The sequence below is a fragment of the Lithobates pipiens genome, unplaced genomic scaffold, assembly GCF_037356315.1.
Source record: "Lithobates pipiens isolate NorthernLeopardFrog02 unplaced genomic scaffold, aLitPip1_a1.2 Scaffold_23, whole genome shotgun sequence".
NCBI lineage: Eukaryota > Metazoa > Chordata > Amphibia > Anura > Ranidae > Lithobates > Lithobates pipiens.
This window is the reverse complement of record NW_027507785.1, coordinates 48521143-48538494: the sequence shown is the minus strand read 5'-3', so window position 1 is coordinate 48538494 and position 17352 is coordinate 48521143. Positions and strand designations below refer to the sequence as shown.

Here is a 17352-nt window from a genome sequence, read left to right as displayed (position 1 = left end):
GGTATTCTGTGCCTTAAGTGTTCCCTTCACTGGAATTAAGGGGCCAAGCCCAACCCCCTGAAAAATAACCCCACACCATAATCAACCCCTCCACCAAATGATTTGGACCAGTGCACATATCAAGGTCCATAAAGACATGGATGAGCGAGGAACTTGACTGGCCTGCAGAGAGTCCTGACCTCAACCCGATAGAACACCTTTGGGATGAATTAGAATGGAGACTGAGAGCCAGGCTTTCTCATTCAACATCAGTGCTTGACCTCACAAATGCGCTTCTGGAAGAACGGTCAGACATTCCCATAGACACATCTCCTAAACCTTGTGGACGGCCTTCCCAGAAGAGGTGAAGCTGTTATAGCTGCAAAGGGCGGAGCCAACCCAATATTGAACCCTACGGACTAAGACTGGGATGTCATTAAAGGTCATGTTACTTTTGGTAATATACTGTACCTGGGTTTGGTTTGCGGGAGGTTCACTCAACTGTGCCAAAGTCCTGTCCATTAATCTGAACCCCTTTAAAGCCAATGAGAGCCTTACTTTCAATATTGAACCCTTCGGACTAAGACTGGAATGCTGTTGAAGTTCATGTGCGTGTAAAGGCAGACGTCCCAATACTTTTGAGAATATAGTGTATATCTGTGCAACACATCAACGTCCTCTATGACAGAATTAGATACTGGAGATATCTCTTCATCCATTGGGCAAGAAGTTCTATATTTCATCAAATGTACATAGATCCATGTATGAATATTGTGACCCCGGGGCCATCGTTCTCGGGTCAGCCTGGCCTTTTCCAGCTCCGTCTGGCTCCAGTCAATTCCTAAACACACAAATATTTCTTGGTTACGTCTCTCCTGGGTCTTGTGTCTCAATTTCGGTCACTTATCACTTTTTTTTTTTTCATCATCACTTAAACTTCAACATTTATGTCCGTCAAGTTGTTGTCATTGCGTAGACTTGGAGATTGAGTCTTTGTGTGCCACACCAAAATCTGCCGATTAAACAAGAATTGTCAAGATTTAATTGAAATTCTCATCAAATCCTGCTGTAAGTTATATTTTTGATAGTGGAATAGCAAAGAACCCCCCCCTCCCCCCCACCCCACCCCAGTGTGGAGGCGTATTGGGGAACCTGGCAACTTACCTTGGTGCAGTTATCAGCCTTGAGCTCCAGCTCCTCCATTGTCACCAGGTCCTGCAGTAGACTGGGCTCTTGGTACCCCCCAGGTACATCCAGACAAAATGTTGCTTTGCGCTTTTCCAGGATTAGCTTCAAGTTAATGGCGAATCTGGCAATGTCTATGGCGAATGACCGTTGTGGGGCAAATTTCACCAACCACCCAACCACCTTCCCCTCTGTGTTGACCGTCACCGATTCATAGCGAAGCTCCCCAACAAAAGCCGTGCCCCCCCCGTGAGGAGGAGTATTGGGGCATCTGGCAACTTACCTTGGTGCAGTTGTCAGCCTTGGGCTCCAGCTCCTCCATTGTCACCAGGTCCTGCAGTAGACTGGGCTCTTGGTACCCCCCAGGTACATCCAGACGAAATGTTGCTTTCCACTTCTCCAGGATTAGCTTCAAGTTAATGGCGAATCCGGCCATGTCTATGGTGAATGACCATTCTGGGGCAAATTTCACCAACCACCCGACCACCTTCCCCTCTGTGTTGACCTTTACTGATTCATAGCGGAGCTCCTCAACAAGAGCCATGCCCCCCCCCCCCCATGTGGAGGACTATTGAGGCATCTGGCAACTTACCTTTGCGCAGTTGTCAGCCTTGGGCTCCAGCTCCTCCATTGTCACCAGGTCCTGCAGTAGACTGGGCTCTTGGTACCCCCCAGGTACATCCAGATGAAATTTTGCTTTGCGCTTCTCCAGGATTAGCTTCAAGTTAATGGCGAATCTGTCCATGTCTATGGCGAATTACCATTCTGGGGCAAATTTTACCAACCACCCGACCACCTTCTCCTCTGTGTTGACCTTCACTGATTCATAGCGGAGCTTCCCAACAAAAGCCACGCCCCCCCCCCCCGCAGTGTGAAGTAGTATTGGGGAACCTGGCGACTTACCTTGGTGCAGTTGTCAGCCTTGGGCTCCAGCTCCTCCATTGTCACCAGGTCCTGCAGTAGACTGGGCTCTTGGTACCCCCCAGGTACATCCAAACGAAAAGATGCTTTGGGCTTCTCCAGGATTAGCTTCAAGTTAATGGCGAATCCGGCCATGTCTATGGCGAATGGCCGCTCTGGGGCAAATTTCACCAACCACCCGACCACCTTCCCCTCCATGTTGACCTTCACCGATTCATAGCGGAGCTCCCCAACAAAAGCCACGGGCCAAACCGAGACCTTCTTTGTGTATCTCATCTGTAAAGAGGACCAGTCTCAATGAGCTTACCAGCATTATAAAGGTATAAAGGCCACTACTTTTTTCAGGTGTGTGTGTCGGGGTGAAGGAAGGTGCTTCACAAATGATGGCAAATATATGTAACCAAGACCTCTGTCTCTCAATGAATTTTTTGAACTACTTTAAACTCTCCATGTTCAATTATTTGCTTAAAGGGTAACTTTGTTGAGAAAAAAAAAAAGACATTCCCCTTTCATGTGACCCTCGCACCTCTCCTGCAGCTGCGGCAACTCTCTCATTGTTCCCCCCATTTTGTCTCATGTACAGTATAGTATGCTCTCAGTACTTGGTCAGAGCTCCTTTTCAGGGCCGCTGATAGGACAGTACAGCCAGCCTTCCTGTAGGGGGCCCAAGCTCTGTCACTTCAGAAGAGGGGCCCGGGAACCTGCAAGGCAGGAGAGCTATCTGTACTGCCCTCTGACCCCTGTGGATCACTTTGCAGCGCTGCCAGCTTTCTCCCTCCAGCAGCTCTGCAGGGGGATCAGCTCTACATACTGGCAAAGTGTCCCAATTTGAAGCAGAGGGAGACAGCTGCAGAGTCTCTGCCTTTCTCGGGTCCTGAAACTCCCCCAACAGTTGGCAGTGTTATCTCTGGTGGTCGGCGTGATAAATGAGCAGGAAGTTTGCTCCACCTCCTCTCTGAGTCCTGACCTCTGATCAACCTGCCTCCAGATCCTGCTCTCTCTCACTGTGCTGTGTTCATGGTGAACTCCAGTGTTTGGATGGAGCAGTGCTTCTGCTGAAAGGGATGAGTGGGGGGGTTGCTGCTGGAGTGAAGGGACATTAATTTTATTTTGGAGAAAAGTAAATATGAAGCCAGCCTAGAAGTGCAGATAGCTGCCACTGCAGTGCTGAGCTAGGAACCAGTGGACACATCTCTCTCTCTCCAGCTGACAGACATCTCTGCCCAGACATTTCTATATACCACCCCTACGGCCCCCTTTATACTTCACATAGAGGGAACACACATTCCTGTGCATGTTAATTTTTTTGCTTGTTTTCACATATAGGGGAGCCCATTCATTTGAATGGGCTGCCATATGTGTAACAAACACATCATAGAGGTTCTAGAACCTAAGCATGCAGATTTGCCACATGACACAACACAGGTGTGCTAATTACAGGGGTGCAATCAACAATTAACAAGCGCTATTAGCATTTGCAGTGCATTTCCAAAATGCCTGCTACCTTTGCACTTTGTCCCACATTCAGGAAACGTCAAATGTGAATACGGCCTAATGCCTCGTATACACTGCTAGTTTTTTTTTTCATTCAACCCTGCAAGCTGAATAAAAAAAAACTGACACCTCAGGTTGGAGCCACTGTACTACTAATCCGATATTAGTATAGCAATCTCCCCTGCTTTTCTATTGTGTTCTGACAAGGGGATGACCCCCACCCCACCAGAACACTCTGCTCAGTGCTCTCAGCCATTGGCTGAGAGCACTGATTGGGTTGACAGATCTTTTTTGGTCATGCCCCTTCAACAGAAGCCAGCTGTCATATAGTCAGACAGGGCTGTATACATGGCATTGCTGCAGCATTTTTAGAGCAGATTGCAGAGTTTGACAGGCAGCACCTCCTGTCAAACGTCTCATCGAGTTTAATGGGGCTGCTCTGCACCTTGAAGCCAAATAATTGTTTTAAAGTTGCAATGTGGTCACACAATGTAAAATTGCCATTCGGCAATTTAAAAAAGTAAAAAAAAAACAAAAAAACAGGTGCCATGAGGTGGCAGTAGCATGGCTCTAATTTCTAGTATGGCTGCAAAGCATACCACTGCGACCATGTCATTTTAGCAACTTGATATTTCCGGGGTGGGGGCCCTGTCAGGTAGGTTGTAGGGGGCCCTGTGATTTCTAACAGCGGCCCTGCTCCTTTTGCATGAATTACTGGATCAATGCGGCGCGGCATGGAGGGGATCAGCCTGTGGCACTGCTGAGGTATTATGGAAGCCCAGGTTCCTTTGATAGCGGCCTTCAGCTCGTCTGCATTGTTGGGTCTGGTGTCTCTCATCTTCCTCTTGACAATATCCCACAGATTCTCTATGGGGTTTAGGTTAGGCAAGTTTTGCTGGCCAATCAAGCACAATGATACCATGATCATGTGACCAGGTATTGGTAGTTTTGGCAGTGTGGGCAGGTGCCAAGTCCTGATGGAAAATGAAATCAGCATCTCCATAAAGCTGGTCAGCAGAGGGAAGTATGAAGTGCTCTAGAACTTCCTGGTAGAGGGCTACGCTGACTTTGGACTTGATAAAACACAGAGGACCAACACCAGCAGATGACACGGCTCCCCAAATCATTACTGACTGTGGAAACTTCACACTGGACCTCATGCAACTTGGATTCTGTACCTCTCCACTCCTCCTCCAGACTCTGCGACCTTGATTGCCAAAGGAAATGCAAAAATGTTCACAGTCCGTGATGTGTGACTGTGTTTTATCAAGTCCAAAGTCAGCGTAGCCCTCTAGCACGAAGTTATAGAGCACTTCATGCTCCCCTCTGCTGACCAGCTTCATGGAGATGCTGATTTAATTTTCCAGCAGGACTTGGCACCTGCCCACACTGCCAAAACTACTAATAGCTGGTCATGGTATCACTGTGCTTGATTGGCCAGCAAACTTGCATGACCTAAACCCCATAGAGAATCTGTGGGATATTTTCAAAAGGAAGATGAGAGACACCAGACCCAACAATGCTGAAGGCCGCTATCAAAGCAACCTGGGCTTCCATAACACCTCAGCAGTGCCACAGGCTGATCACCTCCATGACACGCCGCATTGATGCAGTAATTCATGCAAAAGGAGCCCCGACCAAGTATTGAGAGCATACTATACTGTACATCAGGGGTCTCAAACTGGAGGCCTTCCAGCTGTTGCAAAACTACAAAACCCATGATGCATTGCATGGCTGACAGTTACAAGCATGACTCCCTCAGGCAGAGGCATGATGGTACTTGTAGTTCTGCAAGAGCTGGAGGGCCACCAGTTTGAGACCCCTGCTGTACATTAGACATGTGCGATTAGTTTGGTATGAAGCAAAAATTCATACGAATTTCCGGAAATTCGTACATTCGTACGAATCCGAACTACGAATTTTTATGCATACGAATTCTGTACGAAATCCGAAATTTCGTTTACGAATTTCAGATGCAAATTCATAACAAAAGTTCGTAATTAACAAAAAGTTAACAAACCTAAAAGTAAAAAAAAAAAAACGGAAGTCAGCATAGCACAGGGATGGTGGGAACCCTATGGGAATTTCTATGGTTACGAATTTCATACGAAATATGAAATTTCGTTTAACGAATTTCGGGAATCAAATTAACAGAAACATGACTGGTGTTTTGATCACCAGAGTAGGTCAGCACAGCACAGGGATGGTGGGAACCCCTCATAATGATAAATTCATCATAACAAACTTTTGTTACTTTAACCACTTAACCCCCAGACCAATTTTCAGCCAAAGGACCAGGCCCCTTTTTGCGATTTGGCACTGCGTCACTTTAACTGACAATTGCGCGGTCGTGCGACCTGGTTCCCAAACAAAATTGGCGTCCTTTTTTTCCCACAAATAGAGATTTCTTTTGGTGGTATTTGATCACCTCTGCGGTTTTTATTTTTTGCGCTATAAACAAAAATAGAGCAACAATTTTGAAAAAAATGCAATATTTTCTATTTTTTGCTATAATAAATATCCCCAAAAAATATATAAAACATTTTTTTTCCTCAGTTTAGGACGATACGTATTCTTCTACATATTTTTGGTTAAAAAAACGCAATTAGCTATTATTGATTGGTTTGGTGCAAAAGTTATAACGTTTACAAAATAGGGGATAGTTTTATGGAATTTTTATTAAATTTTTTTTTTTTCTAGTAATGGCGGCTATCAGTGATTTTTATTGTGACTACGACATTATGGCGGACACATCTGACATTTTTGACACATTTTTGGAACCATTGTTATTTATACAGCAATCAGTGCTATTTAAATTAGTGTAAATGACACTGGCAGTGAAGGAGTTAACCACTAGGGGGGCAGTGTAGGTGTTGACGTATTATGTATGACGTTATGTGTTTTTTTTTATTATAGGGGGAAGAGACGATCGGTGACAGCCACACAGGGAAGCATGGGGAGAGGTTTGTTTACACAGACCTCTCCTCGTTCTTCAGCTCTGTGACCCGATCGCGGGACACCAGTGGCGATCAGGTCTACTGGTCCCGCGGCCATGGTCACGGAGCATAGGACCGGGGTGGGGAGTGCGCCACCGGTCCAGTCTCCTGTGCTTTGACCCTCTGCTTGTGACCCGGATTACCTCCAGCCTCCTGTGCCTTGACCCTCTGCTTATGACCCGGATTTGCCTTGGCCTTCTGCCTGCTTACAGACTGTCTTCTGGTGTTTGACCCTCGGCCTGTTCCGACCTCGCCTCTCTGCAAGCTTCAGTTACCTGTTCCTGCACAGCTACCAAGTCCCACGCTGATCTTCACATAAGTCCTGCCCAGCCTGCTGGTAGCTTGTGCCTCTTCGTGCCATTCACCCTCTGTACCATCTCCAGGGGGTGGAGGGCGCTTAGTCGCAAGAGTGAACCGCTCTCTGCATTTCAGCCTCGGTGAGCACCCCACTTCCTGACACAACGCCCTTGTCTTATCTAATGTCACCAGGTACCCGGCCATCTAGCGACAGAAGAGAATAAGTGCAGCAATTCCAGGGCAAAATCAATTGATCTTCTAACAATTGACCAAGGCAACTTTCGCCTAGCAACTAAATTTGATAGCAACCCTGCCTAAATATCAGGGTGCTACATCAGTATTACTGGTTGTATTTACTGTTATACAAGCTGTACTCTCACTACTTTACATTGTAGCCAAGTGTCATTTCTTCAGAGTTGTCACATGAAAAGGTAGAATAAAATAATTACAAAAATGTCAGGGGTGTACTTACTTTTGTGAGATACTGTATACATACTGTGTGCAGCATTTCTGGCCGGGTGGTATGCAGCATGTGTAGACGCTAAAGAAAATACCCTATACGGTGCGCACACCCTTGCCTCCACACAAGGGTGCCCGCGCAACTGCCTTTCCGACCCCTGACGGGTCTGATATGCGTTTTGATATCCACTACACTGTAAGTTGCCAATTGTACAAATAAAACGATGGTCTTTTATGGCATGTTTCACTTAAGAGTGGCGCTCTTTGTTTTCTTAGATGAGTAGGGGGAAGACTGTCCATTACGTTGGTGGTCTATAGGAAGAACAACTCTCAGAACAGGTGTTTAGGAGGTGTAAGCCCTTTGTACACACGGTCGGACATTCCGACAACCAAATCAGTTGGATTTTGTCCAACTGATTTTGTCCAACGGATTTTGTCCGAAACTGTTGCATACACACGGCTGGACAAAGTTGTCGGAAAATCCGATTGTACATAACGTGATGACGTTATTTTTTTACGACGGGACTACGTTCAGGCTAGTAGCCAATAGCTTTGGTCTAGGAATTTGATCTGAGCATGCGTGGCATTTTGTCCGTCGGAGTAGGCTACACATGTCCGATTGGAGCATTTTGTCAGAAAATTTTACCGGGAAGTTGGAAAAGTTGGTCCATCGGATATTCCGACGGAGACCACACACAGTCGGAATATCCGACAGGAAACATTCCGTCGGAATCTCCGACCATGTGTAGAAGGGCTAAGACTTTCCCTGTCCTTTGCTGGGCCTTGCTGTATAAGACCTTTCGAGACAAAGACAGTGTTGTGGCTAAACTATAAACAAATCCAGTAAATATTTCCCTATTTTATAGAATAGGAGGCTCCAAACTGCAGCCTGCTGGCCATATGTAATATTGCTTTTCCATCCCCTAGGGGCACTGTTCCTCCCATTTATTCAAGGCACACTTTCTCCACATCCTCTGCTTCAACAGTGGGGCATAATACCTACAAATGTCACCAACAATGGTTCACTATTCCTCCTCCTGCTGACCACAGGCACTATGTTACATAGTTAGTATGGTTGAATAAAGACTGTTGTACCATCCAGTTCAACCTGAGTGAGTGTCTACAATTGTCCCTATCCCTGTACATCGGCCCCTACCCACAAGGAGCCCACAATCCAAGGTCCCCATTCATATATTAGGGCTAATTTTGGACAGAAGCCAATTAACCGGCCTTCATGTCTTCTGAGTGTGGGAGGAAACCCACGCAGGCACAGGGAGAACATGCAAACTCCAGGCAGGTAGTGTTGTGGTTGGGATTCGAACCAGCGACCCTTTTTGGTGCTAGATGAGAGAGCTAACCTCTACACCACTGTGCCGCCCTAGTATATGTTTTTTTTTCTCCCACTGACCACCAAGCCTTTGTCTACTCCCACTGGCCCCACTCAAGTCTGAAGGATCGTAAACTAGTCCTTTGTTAAGAAAGTTTGAAGATCCCTGATACAGAACTTACTATAAGGTCATTAAGATCTTTCTAAGCCCCTGTACACACGGTCGGAGATTTCGACAACCAAATCCGTCGGATTTTGTCCGTCGGATCTTCTCCGAAACTGTTGCATACACACGGTCGGACTAAGTTGTCGAAAAATCAGATCGTTCAGAACGTGATGACGTAATTTCGTTACAATGGGACTACGTTCAGGCTAGTAGCCAATAGCTTTGATGTAGGAATTTGATCTGAGCATGCGTGGCACTTGGTCCGATCAAAATTCTCTACACATGATCGGAGTATGTCCGATCGGCCCAGTTGGTCGGGAAATATTTCCAACAAGTTGGAAAATTGGGTCCAACGGATATTCCGACGGAATCAGTCCGATGCAGACCACACACAATCGGATTATCCGACAACACGGTCCGATAGGACACATTCCGACGGATTCTCCGACCGTGTGTACAAGGGCTAAGACAGAGCATGCACAGGTTGATCTCTCATCCAATCATTGTCCAACAGAGAGATTCGCTTTTTTCCTCAGATAAACCCCGTTAGACCATTTTACCTATTTGGGTGCTCATTTTGTTCTACTCACCAAAAATGTTTTACAAAAAAGTTTGGTGTTTGCCAACTTATTGCAGCTAAAGATGCCCAGAGTGGTCACACTGGTACCACAAATTGGTGTGTGTGTGTATGGGCCAAGACTTGGTTGCATTTAGAATGAGACAGGTCAGTGCAGCCTCCCTGACACCCCCTGTGGATGACACTCAGACATGGTACACGTCCCCACTGCTTACCTCTTCAAAGATCTCCAGGCTGTAGGTATTGTCATCATCTGCAAAGTACACCACTCCCTCGGGGACATCCTCAAGGTAAAATGTCTCCCGCAGCCAGCTGAGGCCCAAATTCCTTTGGAAGGTCCCACGGGCTTTGGTCACCCCTTCCATGGTCTGGACGCAAAGGTGAGTGTACGGGATCCCCGAGTTCTGCAGGAAGTTTGCGACCAGCTGAGTCTTTTGTGCGGCATCTTCCACCACAATCCAGTGCAGGGCTGGGACTTGCCGAAACGTTTGGGAGAGGCGAGTCAGCTCTGCTTTCTGGACTAGACGGGTGTACGTTGGGGTGATGAGGAAGATGGTGGGAATTGTGACCTTCTCCGACACAAAACTCCATAATTTAAGAGCTGAAAAAAAGGAAAACATTAATTAATCCCAAGAATTTACATTGTTACACAGTAGGCGAGGTTGGAAAAAGACATAAGTCCATCAAGTCCAACCTATGTGTGTGATTATATGTCAGTATTACATTGTATATCCCTGTATGTTGTGGTCGTTCAGATGCTTATCTAATAGATTCTTGAAACTATCGATGCCCCCCCGCTGAGACCACCACCTGTGGAAGAGAATTTCACATCCTTGCCGCTCTTACCGGAAAGAACCCTCTACGTAGTTTAAGGTTAAACCTCTTTTCTCCTAATTTTAATGAGTGGCCATGAGTCTTGTTAAACTCTCTTTTGCGAAAAAGTTTTATCCCTATTGTGGGGTCACCAGTATGGTATTTGTATATTGAAATCATATCCCCTCTCAAGCGTCCAGAGAGAAGTTCAGTGCTCGCAGCCTTTCCTCATAACTAATATCCTCCAGACCCTTTATTAGCTTTGTTGCCCTTCTTTGTACTCGCTCCATTTCCAGTACATCCTTCCTGAGGACTCTGGTGCAGAGAACTGGACAGCATACTCCAGGTCCGGCCGGACCAGAGTCTTGTAGAGGTACATCCTTCCTGAGGACTCTGGTGCAGAGAACTGGACAGCATACTCCAGGTCCGGCCGGACCAGAGTCTTGTAGAGCGGGAGAATAATCATTTTATCTCTGAAATTTTTTTTGCATGCCAATATTGTGTTTGCTTTGTTAGCAGCAGCTTGGCATTGCTGAGCCTATCATCTACTAGGACCCCCAGGTCCTTTTGCATCCTAGATTCCCCCAGAGGTTCTCCCCCCAGTCTATAGATTGCATTCGTATTTTTGCCACCCAAATGCATTATTTTACATTTTTCCACATTGAACCTCATTTGCCATGTAGTTGCCACCCCATTCATTTGTTCAGATCTTTTTACAAAGTTTCCACATCCTACGGAGAAGTTATTGCCCTGCTTAGCTTAGTATCGTCCGCAAATACAGAGATTGAGCTGTTTACCCCATCCCCATCCTCCAGGTCATTTATGAACAAATTAAATAGGATTGGTCCCAACACAGAACCCTGATGGACCTCACTACCCACCTGACCATTCCGAGTACTCCCCATTTATCGCCACCCTCGGAACTTGCCCTTGTAGCCAGTTTTCAATACATGTACTCACCCCTATGGTCAGTGCCAACAGACCTTATTTTGTACAGTAAACATTTATGGGGGACTGTGTCAAATGCTTTTGCAAAATCCAGATACACCACGTCTATGGGCCTTCCTTTATCTAGATGACAACTCATCTCCTCATAGAAGGTTAGTAGACTGGTTTGGCAAGAACGACTCTTCATGAATCCATGCTGATTACTGCTAATTATACCATTCTCATTACTAACATCTTGTATATAGTCCCTTATCATTCCCTCCAAGAGTTTACATACTATTGATGTTAGGCTAACTGGTCTGTAATTCCCAGGGATGTATTTTGGGCTCTTTTTAACCACTTGGGGCCCATATTACGTCATATGACGTCGTGGGCTTTGTGGTGTAATATCGGAATGATGCCTGAGGCCACAGACATCATTCAGATATCGGCATTTTCAGCCAGAGATTCCCTGCACCATAAGAACAATCATAGCGGCTGTTTCCGCTGCTTGACCGTTCTTACGGGCGGCGCTTCCATCGGTGAGTCGGTCACAGGATCCGCCGGCCCCCGGATGATACCATAGAGATTTCCGGTGGACCAGATTGCCCCCAGAGTCTCTATGATCGTTCGGAGGCCGGGCGTGATGTTATGACGTCACGCCCGGCATCTGCATTCAAATTAACGGCGCCGTTTTGGCTGGGAAGCCAGGATCGTTTTTTTATTTTTATTTTAGGCTTCCCAGCCTAGAGGTGAGATATGGGGTCTTATTGACCCCCCCCCCCCCATATCTCACTGTAAATAGGTCCGATCGTGCCATATTCCTATTACAAGGGATGTTTACATTCCTTGTAATAGGAATAAAAGTAATACATTTTTTTTTTTTAAAGTGTCAAACTAAAAAAATTTAAATAAAATTAACAATAAAAAAAAAAATTTAAGGCGCCCCTGTCCCCGTGAGATCGTACGCAGAAGCGAACGCACATGTAAGTCCCGCCCACATATGAAAACGGTGTTCAAACCACACATGTGAGATATCGCCGCGAACGTTAGAGCGAGAGCAATAATTCTAGCCCTAGACCTCCTCTGTAACCCAAAGCATGTAACCAGTAAAAAAATTTAAAGCGTCGCCTATGGGGATTTTTAAATACCAACGTTTGGCGCCATTCCACGAGTGCGTGCAATTTTGAAGCGTGACATGTTGGGTATCTATTTACTCAGCGTATCTTCCTCTTTCACATTTTGTAAAAAAATTGGGATAACTTTAACGTTTTTTTTTTTTTTAAAGCATGAAACCTGTTCGAAAAAAATTGCTGCGCAAATGCCGTGTGAGATAAAAAGTTGCAACAATCGCCATTGTATTCTCTAGGGTCTTTGCTAAAAAAAACATATATAATGTTTGGGGGTTCTATGTAATTTTCTAGCAAAAAAAATATGAATTTTACATGTAGGAGAGAAATGTCAGAATTGGCCTGGATGCAAAGTGGTTAAATATTGGTGCTACATTGGCTTTTCTCCAATCAGCTGGTACCATGCCAGTCAGTACATGTGTTTTTAAAACCTGCCAATGTTTGTGTAAGATGTTGAGAAATATAAAAGAGTAAATAAGCTCTTGACTGGACTCATATTGGTTCAACAGATAATAGATTTTCAATATTTGTAGTTGGGCTCCAGGGTTGGATCTTTAAAGGACCCCCCCCCCCTGTAATTTTTTCCCAGAATCACCCTCAAAGAGCCACCAGAATCGCCAACTTATCATGCAGTGAGGCTTAAACTCCAGTTCTCATCCAAACCAAAGTTCTTTTTTTTTTTTTATTAAAAAGGTGTTTTGTTGTAATCATAGAAAATAGGAATTGCATAGTAAAATACACATTTCCAGCACATACAAAGCCTGAACCCAACTTCAAAGTTTACCCTAGTTCTAAGTCTACCCATCACTCTAGTTTTATTCCTATTCTAAACCCAACTCTAGTTTTAACCCTAATGCTGGGTACACACGATTGGATTTTCTGGCAGACTAGGTCCGGTGGACCGGAATCCATCGGACAATTCGATCGTGTGTGGGGCTCCAGCGGACTTTTTTTTCCCCAAAAGTCAGATGGACCTAGAAATAAAACATGTTTCAAATCTTTCCGATGGACTCGAGTCCGGTCGAAAAAATCCATTTGTCTGTATGCTGGTCCGAAGGATGAAAACCGACACTAGGGCAGCTATTGGCTACTGGCTATGATCTTCCTTATTCTAGTCCCGTCGTATGCCATCACGTTCGAATCCATCGGACTTTGGTGTGCTTGTGTGTGGCCAAGTCTGTTCCTTTGAAAAGTCCGTCGGAACTCCGCAGAAAATCCGTCGAGAAGAACGTCGGACCTAGTCCGTCGAAAAGTCCAGTCGTGTGTACACGGCATAACACTAGTTCTTGTTCTAACACTAGTTCTAACCCTTGGTTGAAACCTGGAATTCTACACCCAACCCTAGCTGGATTAACTACTACTTGCTATACCATGACCTGAACGAATGGGAACTGTGACAGAAAATTGGCAATTGTTGTGGGATAAAATTAATTACAATAGCTGCACTATCATCTGTAATTATAAAGTGACAATTACTATATAAAGTGCAAGTTGTGCATTACAAAGTGCTAAACAGTCTTTAAAATGTGCAATACTGTTGAAAAAGTGTTCCTCCTGCGTATTCCCAAGTAAAAGTGCTTTATTTTGTCCAAAGAAAGATGCAAATCCTCGCAATCAATCACCAACCAAAAAAGGCCCTCCTAGGACCGCACACACCGAATGCTGTTGACCCCCTAAGCATATACTAATGTCAGAACATTTGGGGGTTAAAAGAATTTATATTCATATATATATATATATATATATATATATATATATATATATATATAAATATATAAATAAATAAATAAATATATATATATATATATATATATATATATATATATATATATATATATATATATATATATATATATAAATATATATATATATATATATATATATATATAAATATATAGATATATATATATATATATATATATATATAAATAAATATATATATATATATATATATATATATATATATATATATATATGCCTTTCTATTATGTATATTTTCATGGAGGCTTTGAGCAAACCCAAAGACATCTTGTATCTCTTTTTAGAGGTTAGATCAGAGTTCATAGACCATGAATAGGCATTGTTGCAAAAGTTGTTTTATGTCTTACTTAAAGCGGGAGTCCACCGGGACTCCGCGTTTTTTTTTTTTTTTTAAAAGCCAGCAGCTACAAATACAGCAGCTGCTGACTTTTAAAATAGTGACACTTACCTGTCCAGCGCGCCCGCGATGTCGGCACCCGAAAGCCGATCTCTAGATCGACACTCGAGTGCTGCCGCCGCCATCTTGGGTATGGGAATCAGGAAATGGAGCCTTTCGGCTTCATTTCCCGGTTCCCTACTGCGCATGCGCGAGCCGCGCTGCGCAATAAGGACGGTCCCCGCTGCCTCTGGGATCTGTGTGTTTCCCAGCAGGCAGCGGGGCACTTGCGGAAAGGGGCGTAAGTTACGCCCCTTTCCGCAGAGAGCTATCCCGGAAGTGGGTGCAGTTACCTGGATTATCCAGGTAACTGCACCCCCCTCCCCCCTGAAAGGTGCCGATTGTGGCACCGGAGGGGGGGAGGGTTCCGATGAGCGGAAGGTCCACTTTAGGGTGGACCTCCTCTTTAATGTGATTGTAGCCGTATTAAATCATTTTTTTTTTTTATGTCTTACAAAGAGTCTGTAGGTCTGGCTGTGCCATGTCCCAGGTTATAATTCAAAGAGTTAGACGCTTAGTATTATAAACAAGATAAGAAAATGGTTAGAGGCTCTTGTGTTCACATGAGCACTGGAATCATCTTTGCATGAACGAAGCCAGAGGTCTTATTCACAAAAAGCTATTGTATTATATATTTTAAATAATAATGTTTCTTGTATACATCTTTACAATGTATCTTTATTAGACATGTGCAAACTGAAATATTTTGTTTCAGAATTTCGTTTTCGTCTGAAAAATAAATTTATTCAGTTACTCCCGAAATTCGTTTTTATTTATTTTGTTTCGTTAAAAAAAAAATGCATTCGTCCGAAAATCCGAAATAATGAAGGTCGAATCTGTCATTGAAGGCTTATGGTGTCTGTTGAATGTTCTAAGAAGATTCGATGGAGCAGCTAAACTGTATGACGCCGCAATCGTACATTTCCGGTCTAATGTTTCGCCTACAAGCTATAGTAGAATTCTAATGTTGTATGGCACTAGTAATAATTATATTTATTTATTATTATTACCAGTCAACCAACATTAGAATTCTTCTATAGGCTATGGGCGGAGCATTTGACCATAAATGTCCACTCGCGGCAACTGCTTCGTCGAATCTTCATGTCGAATCTTCATGTCGAATCTTTTCTCTCTATGTCGAAGAATCTTGGACTTGGAGTTAGGTTAGGCACATTCAACCTTTTTTTGCTATTGTCTCTCTATGTCGAATCTTTTCTCTCTATGTCAAATTTTTTCTCTCTGTCGAATCTTTTCTCTCTATGTCAAATTTTTTCTCTCTATGTTGAATCTTCTCTCTCTATGTCGAATCTTTTCTCTCTATGTCAAATCTTTTCTCTCTATGTAGAATAATCTTGGACTAATAGAGCTAAGGTTAGGCACATTCGACCACACGTTCGCTATTGTCAGTGTCATGTCGAATCTCCTATCTATATCGAACTGTTGTCACAATGAAAACGAAAATAAAGCATTCGCCTATGTCGGCATTTTTCGTTTTTTTTGGATTCTGCACGTTCGTTATCGTTTGTTAAAACAATAACAAAAATACACAAAAATCGGATGAAAATGCATTCAGACGAAAATGAATGCACATGTCTAATCTTTATTAGGTAGCATTATATAAATCTGTTTACTACATATATACATTATTATTATAGGGTTGCAAATATGGTATCCTATTTAATGGGAATGTTCATGAATAACTATTAAGCTATCATTAGAATAATGACTTCACTTTCATGGCATTTACAACCCAACTAATGATGTGGGGTAACTTCCTCAACCCATATATTTAATCTAACGCCAGTGTGTCTGGGGATAGTGACACTTGATTGTCAACCCTAAGACAATTAATTGTGTTTTGCTAAGCCAAGGTCAGAAGGCTATGTCAATCACATTAAAAGTCATTTCTGATCCAACACTGCCCCTAAGAGGCTGAAATTGGTAATTATTCAAAATGGCGTTGGTCGTGGTTGTCAATGTAACATATAAACTACATCGTCATGTGACATCATCCATTACATAGTAATGAGACATACACCCATTTTTTGGGTGAGGTAAAAAAAAAAAAAAAGAGACAGATAGCAGATCTGGGGTCTGATGGGAGAGAGCGATGGGAAATCTAGAGAGAGAGATCTGAAAATTAGTTGAGAGAGACAAAAGCTGTCTATACCTCATTGAATGACGGAGAAATGTGGGGAGGTTGGATGAGGTCCCTCTGGGGGACTCACCATCATCATAACAGAATCTTCTCAAATGGACAGACTTCTTAAAGTTCTGGTAAAGTATTAACCTTTCCATATTATACCTTTTTGGTAATTGAATTGTTTTTGCATATACATATATATGGCAAAGCAAATTGGAGTTTTATTATTTTTAACCGCAGTATGAAATAATTATATTGCAAATATTAAGAAGACACACACAAGTTTTGTTTGTCTTTAAAAAGCTAACAGCCAGATCTTGTACAATGGATGTATTATGATGATATATGTTTACAATAGATTCACTCCAAATTTAATATAAGATTTGACAAAGTCATCTAGAGCCCAGGGTGGAAATGCCAAACAGTGCCGCCCCCGCATACCAAGATATATGAGCATTATATGTCAGCAAAAATCCCCCCCCCCAAAAAAAATCAAGCACTAATCTGCATTCTTACCCCCTAAGCATAACCCCCCCTCTCCTCCCAGTACAAATCTGCCTCCCTGCTGAAATCCCTCCTCCCATTCCTCAAATCCCCCCAGCACAAAACCTCTACCTCTCGAATTTCCCCTCTGAGTACACATCCTTTTCCCCCCACTTCACTCCAAATCCCCCCTCCCTGTACAAATTCCCCCTCCTAGCAAAAATACCCCCCAATCAACTAGCATGACCCCTCCCCCCC

At 43.7% G+C, this 17352-nt stretch overlaps 1 protein-coding gene across 1 annotated transcript; it reads right to left on the bottom strand.

Moving 5' to 3' along the window:
* Nucleotides 1–292: 292 nt before the first annotated feature.
* LOC143926946 (galactosylgalactosylxylosylprotein 3-beta-glucuronosyltransferase 1-like) lies at nucleotides 293–9895 on the bottom strand. Its single transcript, XM_077450976.1, has 3 exons — nucleotides 9617–9895; nucleotides 2068–2361; nucleotides 293–991 (listed from the first exon to the last, which is right to left on the bottom strand). Exons 1-3 carry the CDS (start codon nucleotides 9764–9766, stop codon nucleotides 911–913), a joined length of 525 nt encoding a protein of 174 aa, XP_077307102.1. The 5' UTR covers nucleotides 9767–9895; the 3' UTR covers nucleotides 293–910.
* Between the last annotated feature and the right edge of the window lie 7457 nt (nucleotides 9896–17352).

Bases quoted from the DNA above. Each gene is read 5' to 3' on its own strand.
- LOC143926946 (XM_077450976.1), bottom strand. From the start codon at position 9,766: ATGGAAGGGGTGACCAAAGCCCGTGGGACCTTCCAAAGGAATTTGGGC. The intron at 2,362-9,616 runs GTAAGCAGTGGG...TCCTCTTTACAG, and splicing joins GCCTGGAGATCTTTGAAGAG to ATGAGATACACAAAGAAGGT. The intron at 992-2,067 runs GTAAGTCGCCAG...TTTAATCGGCAG, and splicing joins AGGCTGACAACTGCACCAAG to ATTTTGGTGTGGCACACAAA.